General features: G+C 30.5%; 1 protein-coding gene across 3 annotated transcripts in view; it reads left to right on the forward strand.

The window, feature by feature from the left end:
* LOC143054058 (extracellular sulfatase Sulf-1-like) overlaps positions 1-13195 on the forward strand; it is a 68486-nt gene extending 55291 nt beyond the window's left edge. For 2 of the 3 annotated variants that reach the window (XM_076226922.1, XM_076226921.1), the window contains 7 exons: positions 2701-2852; positions 3331-3470; positions 4817-4974; positions 7426-7551; positions 8168-8310; positions 9162-9276; positions 10857-13195. In XM_076226922.1, coding sequence (XP_076083037.1) covers positions 2701-2852; positions 3331-3470; positions 4817-4974; positions 7426-7551; positions 8168-8310; positions 9162-9276; positions 10857-10924 — 902 coding nt within the window. In that variant the 3' untranslated portion in view covers positions 10925-13195. The remainder of the gene's footprint in view (positions 1-2700; positions 2853-3330; positions 3471-4816; positions 4975-7425; positions 7552-8167; positions 8311-9161; positions 9277-10856) is intronic. The other variant, XM_076226923.1, reaches the window with a different exon arrangement.
* Positions 13196-13547: the final 352 nt, after the last annotated feature.

The raw sequence follows: 13547 nt of genomic DNA on the forward strand, positions 1-13547 counted from the left end.
TAATAAATTATAACACTACTTACAAAGTTTCATAACAATAGGATATATATCATAGACAATATGTTAAATTCTATACTCATCTTAGTGTGTTAAATTTTGATGTTAAAATTGAAAATTTTTAACTATCAACATTTGGGGCTTTGAAAATTAAAATATTGCAAAAAATACTTTTTAAATGCCTAAATATATAATGTATCATGTACTAAAAGCAATAGAGTACTCATTTGATTTATCAGACTTAGCATAATTATTCAAAAGTCAAATTTATATGAGCCTGCGCCTACAAATTGAGGTTTTTCAATTTTATGTTTAGGGCATCTTGAAATCTTTTGACAGCTTCTGAAGTGCTAATTTTTAACCTTTTTCAGCTGGACCAAATCACTACTTTCCTTTAAAATTCTGGACCCAAATTTTTTTAGTGTAATTTCACCCCCTTACTTGCACTTTGAGGCTTAATGCATGGAGAAATAAATTTGGAAGGGGTATAAAAATTAATGACAGGTAAGGCCAATTAAAATTAATTGATAGATTTTCATCCCCGCCTGCCCCTCTGAAATCTTCCCGCCCTGATTTTTTTTATTTTTGAAAAAAATTCGATTTCCAGCTTTTGTTTATTTCCGTTACCGGTAACCGTCTATAATTTCGTTTCATGTAAAACTTCCTGTTTCAAATTTCGGTTTTCGTATTTCTTAGAGTATTCTTACTGAATGATTAAGTCGATATATTCTGCTGAAATAGGATGACAACAATCACATCATTTACCGAGAATATAGATTGATTACGAGAAGGGCGTGAAATATTCTAGTTACGAGTAATACGCTGTGTCCAAGAACTCAAATCGCCGTATGTCACAAATGACACAAATGTTTCTGAGTAAAACACCTTGGATTTATTTTATTTATGCAATGACTTTGTGTCAAGAAATTTGGACTGTGCATAAAACCCAAAAGCGTGAGAGTCATGGAACACATTTGACTGGAATAAAGAAATTGACACAAACATGAATCTTTTGGTTGGTGACCGTATATTGAGTTCAGAAAATCGACAAATATGTGCATTTTTAATTTATTAATTTATAGCAAGCTCATAGATTTAGATTTAGCCATGCCTTTCTTTTTTTGCAGAAAAAACAGCAAACATCCTCTGTCCCAATATCGATGATAGAGTCATTAAACAACTTTATGTTCTACATTGTAATTATGTTTGCATCTTGCATACATGTGTATTAAGGACCAACCCTATTATTTCAACACTTTTTAAATTTTCATTCTATTCTGTACTTATAGCTCTCCTGTTTCATACAAATGCATAAATTTGCTTCATTTTATTAGGACAACAAAACATTTCTTAGAAAGCAAATTATTTACATATGATGTACGTAGTCCAACTGAAGAGAGAATTTCTCCACATTTCTGCTGTCTACTATAAAATAGGTTTCCAAAGCGGCAATTACATGTAGAACAGTGGTTGCCAATCAGAGATATGTATTTACGAATTTGAAAAAGCGGCATCAGCATATGGAGTATATGTGTCTCAATTGATACGTAACTCTAGAGCTAGATCAAAGTACGTTGATTTTGTTGAACGAGGAATACTGCTTTCTCAAAAGTTGCTAAGACAGGGCTATGAATCAATCAAAAAAAGGTCATCACTCAAGCAATTTTATGGTCGCCATCATGAGCTGATTGGCCATTTTGACAAAAGTGTGTTAGAAATCATATCTCAGTGATATTCTTCCTCAGTCATAACAACCTTCCATCATAATGGAACTGAACAAAGAAATAACATGACGGGTGCCGTATACGGTGCAGGATATGCTTACCCTTCAGGAGCACTAGGATTTCACTCCTGATTTTTAGTGGAGTTCGTGTTGTTTCATACTTATTATTTGTAACTGTTGATGTAAATTTCTTTTGGTTTTGATTGTTATATATATAGATATATTGTCTTATACACAATACCTTATGGATGTATTTACATGATATAAGCCTATTATTACACTTACATATATGAATAACACTTGATAAGAAGGTTTCATATGAAATAAAATTTAAATAATAAAATCCTCCCACCCGCCCCATTTTTTTCAAAAATTTGGATGAAAATCTACTAATTAATTTTAGTTGGCCTAACCCACTGTCAACACTAGGGACTATATTTGTGGACAATTATCATCAAAGGAAGACAATTGTGGTCTCGAACCAACTGTTCTAGTTTGAGTCTATGATATTACAATGAAAGAAAGAGTAGGGAAATCAATTTCAATAGTGAAAACAATTAATTTAGGAGATAACTGTATTGTATTTTAAGCTCCGACGGCATCAATTGGGGATTTGATGGTCGCAAATTAAGTTTACTGGCGATGCTTAAGCAGAGACAGTAAACAGGTATTTGTGACCATCAAATCCCAAATTAATGCCGTCGGAGCTTAAAATACAATATTGTTATCTCCATTCTAATGAAACTGACAGAAAACAACGTTAAAACATGTATTTAAAATCTTTCATATGCTGTCTGCGCTTGCGCGTCATCCAATAGCATCAATTGATGCCATGTAAGAAAGTGACGTTATCCAATCAAAATGAACGTAACGTTGTTGCATTAGAATTATTTTTAGGCTATATTTTTTTTTTTTTTTTTTAGATATATCAAAAATTAAATACATAGTCATTGTTGTCATTAATATTTTGTTACTCGTAGTTTCACCAATAGACAGAAGATGTCGTGTGTTACAAAACAACACGGTTTCATGTGATCAGATTTTGTATCAGGATGCTGATGCCTGGAAAAACCACAAAGACCAACTTGATGATATGATCCAAGAATATCGAAAAATGTTAGAGGATTTGAGGGTAAAGTATTCATTATTTGAAAACTTTTCTGGTGTAGGCAATAAGCTTAGCTTTTTCCATCACTTGTTGTCCATTAGCTTTTGATATCACTTGTTGTCTGTAAGCTTTTGCCATCACTTGTTGTCCGTAAGCTTTTTTCCATCACTTGTTGTCCACAAGCTTTTGACATCACTTGTTGTCCATAACCTTTTTCAAAGATCTTGTTCTTCAAAACTACTGAACCAATTTGATTTAAACTTCACTTTAGGATCTTAAGGTATCAAACTTTGTATATCAGGTGAAAAGTCTGGTCCCAGATAATTTATCGTCAACTTGAAACTTAGAACACATATTATTGTGATGTGAAATTCTATAAATATATGCCAAATTAGGGTTTTGATCCATATGTTGCAGTTGAATAAAGATGTAAATGTGATTGTGGATGCTGACATAGTTTCCTAAGGACATATTGGCATTTACTTGTTTCTTTATCTTTCAGAAATACAGAAGGCATCTTAAAAAGGAAAAACCAAGAGAGACATTTTTATCCCAGTTTGATAAAAGTGATGAGTTTTTAGAAAGTGTTGGTTTGCCTGGCACATCACCAGCTTGTAAATGTGATACCAATCAGACAAATTTGTGAGTTTAATTGTTGCAACTTCATATATTTAGTTCGGCTTAGTATACAATATGTTTCCTAATCCGTTCATCTGTATGTCAGCAACATGCAGGACAACAACTCAAAAACTTTTAAACCAATATTATTGAAGCTGTCATAAAATGTTTATATCTATTGAAATAAGCTCCCTTTTGATTTTGATAAATTTTATATTTTATGTATATGTGTGATATTGGATTTTATTCAAGAAAAACAGAGGATTTACCAGTTTTCTGCTTATAACTCACAAATACTTTGAAGAATGTTTATACTTTGTTGAATTGTTTATATATATTGACATAAGTTCCCTTTCATTTTCTAAAATTTCTGATTTTACATTTTGGAGTATTAGGACTTCATTCATAAAAAAAGGGTGATTTTCCTGTTTTTGGACAAGCACTCAAATATGCTTTCAGCAAACTTTGGGTGTCTGGTTTATATTTATTGATAAGCTCCCTTTATTTTTTTTTTTTTTTTTTATAAATTTCTGAAATTACATAGAGGAATTATTTTACATTATTGTTGAACAGAGCACCAATGGCACAGTTCTTTATTTTTGAAACTTTGAAAAATCACTAAAGTCACCTTTGATAAATTTCATAAATGAATGACTTATATGGATAAGCATTTGAAATGATGCACTAATGATATCACTTTACTCCATTCAATTTTTAGTGGAAAACAAATTGTAAAATCTTCTTCACAGCAGGCAAGACTTTTCAGCATGTGCGCATTCATCAAAGTTTCATCAAATACATGCATGTGTAAACCTTCACATTCAACAAAGTTTCATCCAATACCTGCAAGTGTGAATGATAACATTCACCAAATACATTTGTACCTGCAAGTGCAGGCCCGTAGCCAGGAATTTCCAAGGGGGGGTTCGTTGGACTCATGAACTCGACTTTAACAGTCACAATTTGAACAAAACGTTGGCTTTAACAGTGCTTATTTGATTTCAAGGGGGGGTTCGTCCGAACCCCCCGAACCCCCCCTGGCTACGGGTATGAAGTGTGAACCATAACATTCATCAAATACCTGCAAGTGTGAACCATAACCTTCATCAAAGTTTCATCAAATTCCTTACAAGTGTGAACCATAACATTCATCAAATACCTGCAAGTGTGAACCATAACCTTCATCAAAGTTTCATCAAATTCCTTACAAGTGTGAACCATAACCTTCATCAAAGTTTCATCAAATTCCTTTCAAGTGTGAACCATAAAATTCATCAAAGTTTCAAAAGCAAATATACCATGCAGAGTCAAGAAAATTAACTTTTTATATATTTCATCAGTAGCTCTCAAAATTTATTTTAATTTTATAGTAATGCCCGAAAGGAAGCCATAAAAGAAGCAAGAAAAGAAAGAAGGAAAAGGAAAAGGAAAAACAAGAATAAGAAGAGAAAAAGAGATTGTAACCAAAATGACTTGAAATGTACAATACATAATAATAATCAGTGGAAAACCCCTCCTCTCTGGAATTGTAAGTTAACTTCCTGATGCAGATTGGTGGTTTTATTTGGGCACTCTAATATCTAAATTTTCATAATTTGTAGAAGGTTCGAGGTATAAATATAGTTTGTTAAAGACATATTTGAAATAATATGGGATTTGCCTATGCCAGAATGACAAACAATGATTTACTACTGTGAAAGTGTGCCCTATTTGATAAAAAAAGAAGAAGAAGCAAAGTGAATTTTAAAGGTTGAAGTACATTTGAAAAATTCCAAAACAAAAATCTTAGATAAATAAGATGTCTGCTGGTGTTATAATCCACACATGGTTAAGTATAAAGAAATGAAAAAAAATACAAATATAAGCAGCCAGCTAATGTCAGAAAAAATAACTTTTATGAATGGTATTTATTTTTTGTGAATTATTGTGATATTGAGTGTAACATTACAATTGCATGGTGATGTGGTCTCGTCCAAAATATATAAATAAAAGGATATATGAGGTCAATGAGACATCAAATCAATGATACAAAACACCCAAACTCATCTACAGGAGTATTATCTAAGCATTATTTCAAATGTTTTTTTGGGGGAAAGGTAAACTCTACCAGAGTTCACAAAGTGTCAACTTTCATTATACTGTGGATTCATTTATTTTCGTGGGTATCAATTTTCGTGGATAGAGAAAAAAAGACGTTTCGTGGTATACGTAAATTCGTGGATTGCTGATTACAACACCAAAAAATTAGATACGTAATTCGTGGATTTCCTTTTGATTTAAGAGATCAAATAACCTCCTGGGTTTGATCAATCATAAAACAAAACAAAAAAGAAGGAATTCATTGAATTGTCAAAATCCTCGCTTGGTCATTCTAGGTTAAAGTGCTCATTGATAACTTCGATTACAATAATGGACAGAGACAACTAATTAATTGTTTGTTTTACAATTTATAAATTCTTGTCTGAATTCTATAAGGCATTCAAAACTTTATGATTTAAAGCTCATTTCCCTAATCACGATATAATAAACAGTGATATAAGTATAAGGTGTGAAAATAAATGTTCCTGTCATAAACAATATTACCTACGGGCAATATCTCCGTACTTAATCCTATTGATTTTTAATCACGGGTAAACCAAACTATGACACGGTAATTAACAACTTGCAGTTTTAATCAATTTTAAAAAGAAAATTATCACTGATATTCGATATATTTATTATAGATTTAATCAAATACTTGTATCTTCTTTCAATAAAAAAAAACGTGTTATGTTACAATGTTTATCGCTAGTCAACACCATACTAGAATTGCCTAACATAACCGGAAATAAACATCCGACTCCATGCACATTTCTCGGGATTATTCTTCGTTGAATTCTTAAATTCGTGGTTCGCTGTGACCCACGAAACCCACGAAATTTGGTATACCACGAATAAAAATGAATCCACAGTAAGATGCACTTGGAAATAACAAAAACTCGGGAGACCTTTGATTTTATTGCTATTTTCATTTTAAGTGTGTATGAAAAATATTAAGCAATGATCTTATAAACCTGGGCTTACAAAGAAATGAAAATGGTCCTTAGCATTGACTAAGCACTACTCTTTTATATATTCAAAATGTAGTATTCAACTTTTTTTAAAGCAGAAATGCTGGAGTTATCAATATGCCACTTATTATTAAATTGTTAAGGTTTCTAATCAATATTGCCCATCCTTGCCCAATAACAGCAATTATGTTTTTAATGGAAGGAATATCATTTGTAAAAGTTTAAAAAAGATATTGACTTATAAATTCAGTTTTGAGAAATTTAATGGCATTGCATGGTTAAACATCATTTGCAGTCTTTGAGAGTGTTGCACAAAAGCATAGCTGCTAGCTTCATATTACTGCTGTTAATTTGATGTTTAGTGGTGACTAATGGAGTAATATTTAATATGTTGAGTGTATGCCTAGAACAGTTCTCATGAGCAAAGAAAAGATAAGATTAAGATAAGTTGTGTGCTAAGATCAAAATCTGAATCCATGCAAATTTAGAGTCTGGAGAAATACATGACTGTAAAAGGCAATTATTGATTCAAATGAGATAATTTCGTTTCTTCTGAAATCCTTCTTTAATTTCCATATACTAATGAGTAATTGGAGACCCTGTATAAAGATTTTGCACTGATTGAATATGCATGCCTGCATGCCAACACACTGATTTCGTATTTGAGGAGCTTAAGATATGTTAAAAATAGTACATTCTCATAATATGGGAATCCTCATCTTTTGAAGCATTTTCAAACCTGTTTGCTTATGAAATTTGTTTTGCTTTAAGCATTTTTTTCATGACAGTATAATGCATGCATAGATTTGTTTTTAATTAAGAATTTGTTTTCTTTTAGAAAATTGTGTTCTAAATACAAGTCCTTACTGCTTTGCAGATTTAGTATATTGCAGCATGTGTTGTCACTACTATTTTATTTTTTATGATAGCAAGTTATTGGAATCTCCAATCTGGAGAAAAATTGAGACGTAGGGATCATCCTGCCTGCAAGAGAGATAATATGGATTGTTCTATAATGGACAACTCTCATTGGAAAACACAACCTTACTGGACTAGTAAGTCAAGATTTAGAATAATAAAGGAAACATATGAATAAAGTTGTCAAGGGAGAATTGCATGCACTCACTAGCTTTCCCATATTAAATAAATGAAATGCCAAAAATTAGTCAAATCCTGTGCTTGCTTTTAAATACCATAAGCTATTTTCATTGTGGCAATGTCCATGTGATGTACATCTTATATATGCTTTTATTGCTTGTTTTCAATTTGGATATGTCACATCTAGTCATATATTGTCACAATCGTTTTCAATTTGGATATGTCACATCTAGTCATATATTGTCACAATCGTTTTCAAAATATTTAATCTGTCACCTTTACAACAAACTGGATTCCTCCTATTCATCTCCAACTCCTCTTTGTTGCCATGTTATTACCACTGTTAATTCAGAAATTATTGCAAGGTTTTTATTATTGCAAAAAATGCGCTGTAAATGCAATAACTTAAACTCGCATTTTGATACATATTATATGAATTAAACAGGATTTTCTCAAAATCATAAAAATGAAAACCTCATTTAAGTCTAAAATGACAAAATGGAAATAATAAAGGAACGTAATAATTTCTGAATTTACAGTATACTAAACGGTCTAGTAATCTTTATATTTCAGACGGACCTTTCTGTTTTTGCTCAAACTCAAACAACAATACATACTGGTGTTTACGGACAATTAATAGTACGCATGACTTGTTGTACTGTGAATTCATCAATAATTTTATAAGTTATTATGACCTCACAGAAGATCCCTTTCAGGTAAGGTCTAAAAATGATTAAACAAAGATTGTTTTAGTAAAAAAGATTATACCAATTAAAGATATTAATTTCAACTTTATATCTATTGATGGAAAAAACAGAAAACCAGATCTAACATTAGAATACCAGGATAAATGTGTATGTTTTGATATTGTAGTTTACAACTGAAGCTCAAAATTATAGTAAAATGATTAGATTTAATACTAAATTCTACGATAAAGGACAAGCTCCTTTAAATTTTTTTATTTTTTCTATACTGAGAAAAGTCTTGTCTATGCTGAGACTAATATTATAGAATTTTAAACAAATGTAAGCTAATCTGGCAGCATAAAATATTTGAAATTTGCTAAATATCAGAAAGAAGTGAAGCTGGATACACAACAACAACAACAACAATATTTTACGTTAAGAGGGTAAAACAGTTAGTTAAATAACATATCTACCCTGAGACTCTCATCATAGAGTAGCATATACAAAATGGGTAGAAAAACAAAACTTCAAAAATATACAATACATATATGTATCATTATACTGCATTATTTTAATTGGCTAACAGCAATCTTGTGTCATTCTGAAATTAACCAACATCCATGATAACATGAGCTTCCACAAATAAGTGCACAGGTAAAAGAAAAATTGATGAATCTAGAAAAAAAAATGTTATTAAAAGAACTGAATGCATCTTTTAGTAATTTTATAGGGTTGTAAAAGCTTTGACCCTGCATACAATTTTAGAATAAATTAGTGATTCATACAAAATGTACTTCAGTCAACACTTTTACACCCAAATGAATTTACAATAACACCTATAGTGGTTAATCGATAAGAACTGTTTCTCTTTAAAATTCCAGTTAAAAAATGCAATACATGATGTTAATTATGGAGTGTTACAACAACTACATGAACAACTTAATGAAATTAGAAAATGTGATGGATACAAAGAGTGCTCGAAAGCTTCACAATCAAGTGAGTAGCAATTGTAAAGACCATCTACTTTTTTCCTTGAGAATCTTATTTTTCAGGATAGAGTTCAAAATGTATAACTTTTAAAATTCCTCTATGGTAGAAATTTTTGTGTTTTGCGTGTAATTCAAGATAATCTCATTACTTTTATATATATATATATAAATTGAACTTCAAAGTTGTTTTTTTTTATAAAGGCATAAAATTTAAAAACCGAATGCAGACTTGTTTTAATCTTTTTGGCAAACAAAAATATGATATATACTACAAATTGTGTACAATAAATGCATTTAAACTAAAGTCTTCTTCGGTTTTAACATTATATTGTTTCCCAAAATGGGTGTTTTCAAGTGCACATATGAATCTGTGAAGCTCTTATATCACTTAAAATCAATACTGATATGGTAAAAATAATCAGCAGGTCAAGGTTCCATCAATGAAATTTTCTGAAATATCAAACTATTTAGTATGGAGTTATTGCCCCTGACATGACAATTTTTAGCAATTTCACAGTTTTGGCTTAGATCTCGATAAAACTAACTAAACTGACAATTAAAAAATTATCAACAAGTCAAATTCCATATAGATATCCTATGCAATTTTCTGCTAATCCCTTTTGCAGTTATTGCCCCTTAAAATGTCATATTTTGCTGATTCAAAGTTTTTTATAAAAAAGAAGATGTGGTATGATCGCCAATGAGACAACTCTCCACAAGAGATCAAAATGACACAGAAATTAACAACTATAGGTCACTGTACAGCCTTCAAAAATGAGCAAAGCCCATGCTGCATAGTCAGCTATAAAAGGCCCCGAAATGACAATGTAAAACAATTCAAACGAGAAAACTAATGGTCTTATTTATTTTAAAAAATGAATGTAAAACAAATATGTAACACATAAACAAACGACAACCACTGAATTACAGGCTCCAGACTTGGGACAGACACAAACATACATAATGTGGCGGGGTTAAACATATTAGCGGGATCCCAACCCTTCCCCTAACCTGGTACAGTGGTATAACAGTACAACATAAGAACAAACTACTGTACTTGTACTTTTTTTCGCGGGTACTTATTTTCGCAAATTGGGTTTTTCAACATGTTTGCGGGTATTTATTTTCGCGATTTTATAATTATTGCCTTTCAGTTGAAAGGGTTGATTTAGATTCGCATGTATTTATTTTCGCGATGATAAACCAACAGCGAAATTCGTGAAAATAAATACACCGCGAAAATAAGTACAATTACAGTATAAAAATCAGTTGAAAAAGGCTTAACTCATCAGATGTTAATAATTAATTGTCCATTAGTGTTGAAAGTGATCAATCACTATAATATTTATTGTTCTAACAATGTAATTATTGTCTAAAGTCTATGATTTTGCTATTTAAATTCAAAAATTTTAATAAATAAGTTTAGACTGTTAACTGTAAAATGAATTATTAAGACAAGATCACAAAATCATCTTTCAAATAAGCAAACATACTGATTTCAATGAAAATGAAATAAATGTGCATATTTTATATCTTGTTAGCAATCTCTTTTGTACAATATTTGATTGGTTTGTTTTTTTATTTCAGCCAAAGAACCTAAAAATACCAGACTATTGAGGAATGATTATGACTACAGTTACCTAGATAATACTTGATAGTGGATTTATTTATATATATGGAATAATCATGAACAAACTTTGAGTGTCTCATAATGTTGTAGACTATCCAACTTATTTCTTCTCAAGGTTAAAAAAACAAAACAGTTCAGGTTTTAAAAAACATGCAGACTGGGCCCTGATTCAAATATGATTACAGACATAGTTTATGTATAAAATAAGAGTTTTGATTTCTGTACCACTAATGTCTAACTTGTTGTTGTATTACACAGTACAGATTAACAATTAAAATTTTGTCATGGTTAGAAGTAGAATACAAGTTTTGCCTATTATCTTGAAACTAGAGATAGAAGATATTTAAAGGGGTATGTTCAGAATGTTGAAAATATCTTCTGTATATTTCTGCTAGGTCAGCACATCCATTTCTTACAAAATGTATATCAAGCATGGACAATTGTAAAAATTTTAAAAAGAAAGTGAAGAAATAAGAAAAAAAAAAAAAGTTTAAAAATAATTTACGGATGTGTGCAATTTATGTACTGATCATTACAGCATCTTGTTTGGAAGCAGGTTCAAAACCATTTTTTCAATTATTCAGTATGGATTCAAAACTGTATTTGTGGACACAATAAAGCAATCCAGAAAACATCTACAAAATCAACACAAAATGGAAACTTTTACTGGTTCTGAATAAATGTAAGTGCAAAAACTGTCAAAATAGGTGCAATTTGATCTAACTTATAGATTTTTTATCATATTTTGTACATACCGGTAATGTTCAAACAAATAATGGCCTTCTTAATAAAATTAAAATTTATTTTAGTAATTTGATTTTGGAAATACCTTAGTATATCGACAGCATCTTCCCTTACAGGTTGTCATAAAGTATAAGTTCCTATGCACAGTGGAAGAAATATTCTGTACATTATTTACAATGGAACAAATATTACAGAATGTGTTCCTCATGGAATAAATTGTATAGAATATTTATATCAACAAAACAGAAAGTATGGCATTGTTTATAACAAAGCTTCCATGGAAACTTCTTTAGGGGTTTATCCCAAACAAATATATGTTGATAACGTAGGTAACCTCTGTCTAGTATAAGTTGTAGATTTATTCTTAAATGGAGTAATGTCATTTTACACTATTTTGTTTTTTATTCATAAACATTATAGTAATGTGGGATAGGAATTAACAAGCTTGCCAAGTATTTACCTAATATACTGTGATACTAGTAAAGTAATTTTGTACACATTGTCATTTTATTGTCATTTTATTGTCAAAATTTGTAATCATGTTAAAAATATGTCATCATTTAAAGGGGCATTAGCTATGATCAAGACATCAATTCAAAAATGATGTTTTTTTTTTTTGCTCTAAACATTTCTGAAAAAGCAGACAGTTTGGTTCACTTTGTCAAAATAATCTCCTAAAATAAGGCCAAAATAAAAAATAAGTTTGTTTTCCCTCCCCCACCTAGGTTAGAAATAAGCCCCTGACAAAACTTTTTTTCCACAAAAAAAATTTTAAATTATTTTTATTCCAAATAATTTGTTTTCATTTTTGAAAAGTGCTTGAAAGGATTGATAATCTAAATAAATACACTAAAATTTAACACAAACAAATGATAAGTGGCCTTGAATGGACAAGTTAAACCACTCATGTGACCATGCTATGACATTCAGTTAAAAAAAAAAAAGAATAATCTGCCTTCCTGGACTGTTTACAAAGGGGAGGGGAAACAGACATTCTTTTAAATGTGGCCTAATTGCAGTTGTATTATTGTAAGTCAATAAATCAACCTCATTTGAATCCATATTCATGGAATTTTTAATTTAAGGAAATGACCCAAAAATTGAAATGAGCATTTTCAGTTATTAAAAAGAAATGAATATCAACATTAAAAAGTGAAGCTGAGCCACTTAGAATTAGTAAATAGTAAATACACTTTTGCACATGCTTGTTTTGTATTAAAATTTATCTTTACATTGGTTCATAGACCGCTGCCTTTCTTTCAAGGTCATCTAGATGGTTTCAGGTCTAAAATACACACAAAATTATACATTACTGGCAGTCTTTATATTGTTTATTGTGTTTTTTTTTTTAAATTTTTTGTATTTCTGATATGTGTTTTAGCATATGAGAATTTGAGTTGTATATGTGTTTTAGCATATGAGAATTTGAGTTGAATCCTGGAACGAGAATTTGACAGCTAATGCCTCTTTAACATCTTTCTTAACTTGTTTTTATTGTGTAAATGTTTTTGTAGAAGTTTTAGCAAAATTAAATTTTTATATTGTTAAAATACATATTAGTTTTCTTTGCAATAAAAATACTTGTGATTTAGCTCATACAATGATAAATCCTACATTGTGCTACCCTAAACCCCTTTCTAGATACCTTCTATTTCTGGTGGGGTTCATGTTTCTCAATCTTCAGTATTCTCTTTATAGTTTTTGTTGAGCCTGTGACTTCTGCAGCATCATTGAAGCTCAACACAGGGATATTGATCAGGTCAGCATTTGCTAACTTCATAAAAGTTTTTTTAGAAGGTAAAAGACCTGGATGCTTCATACTTTGTATATAGATGCGTAATGTTATGAAGTTATTGTGCCCTTCACCTCATTTTCATGGTTCATTGACTACTTGCAAACAAAGA

This window comes from Mytilus galloprovincialis, chromosome 12 (genome assembly GCF_965363235.1).
Source record: "Mytilus galloprovincialis chromosome 12, xbMytGall1.hap1.1, whole genome shotgun sequence".
In the NCBI taxonomy this organism is placed as follows: Eukaryota; Metazoa; Mollusca; class Bivalvia; order Mytilida; family Mytilidae; genus Mytilus; species Mytilus galloprovincialis.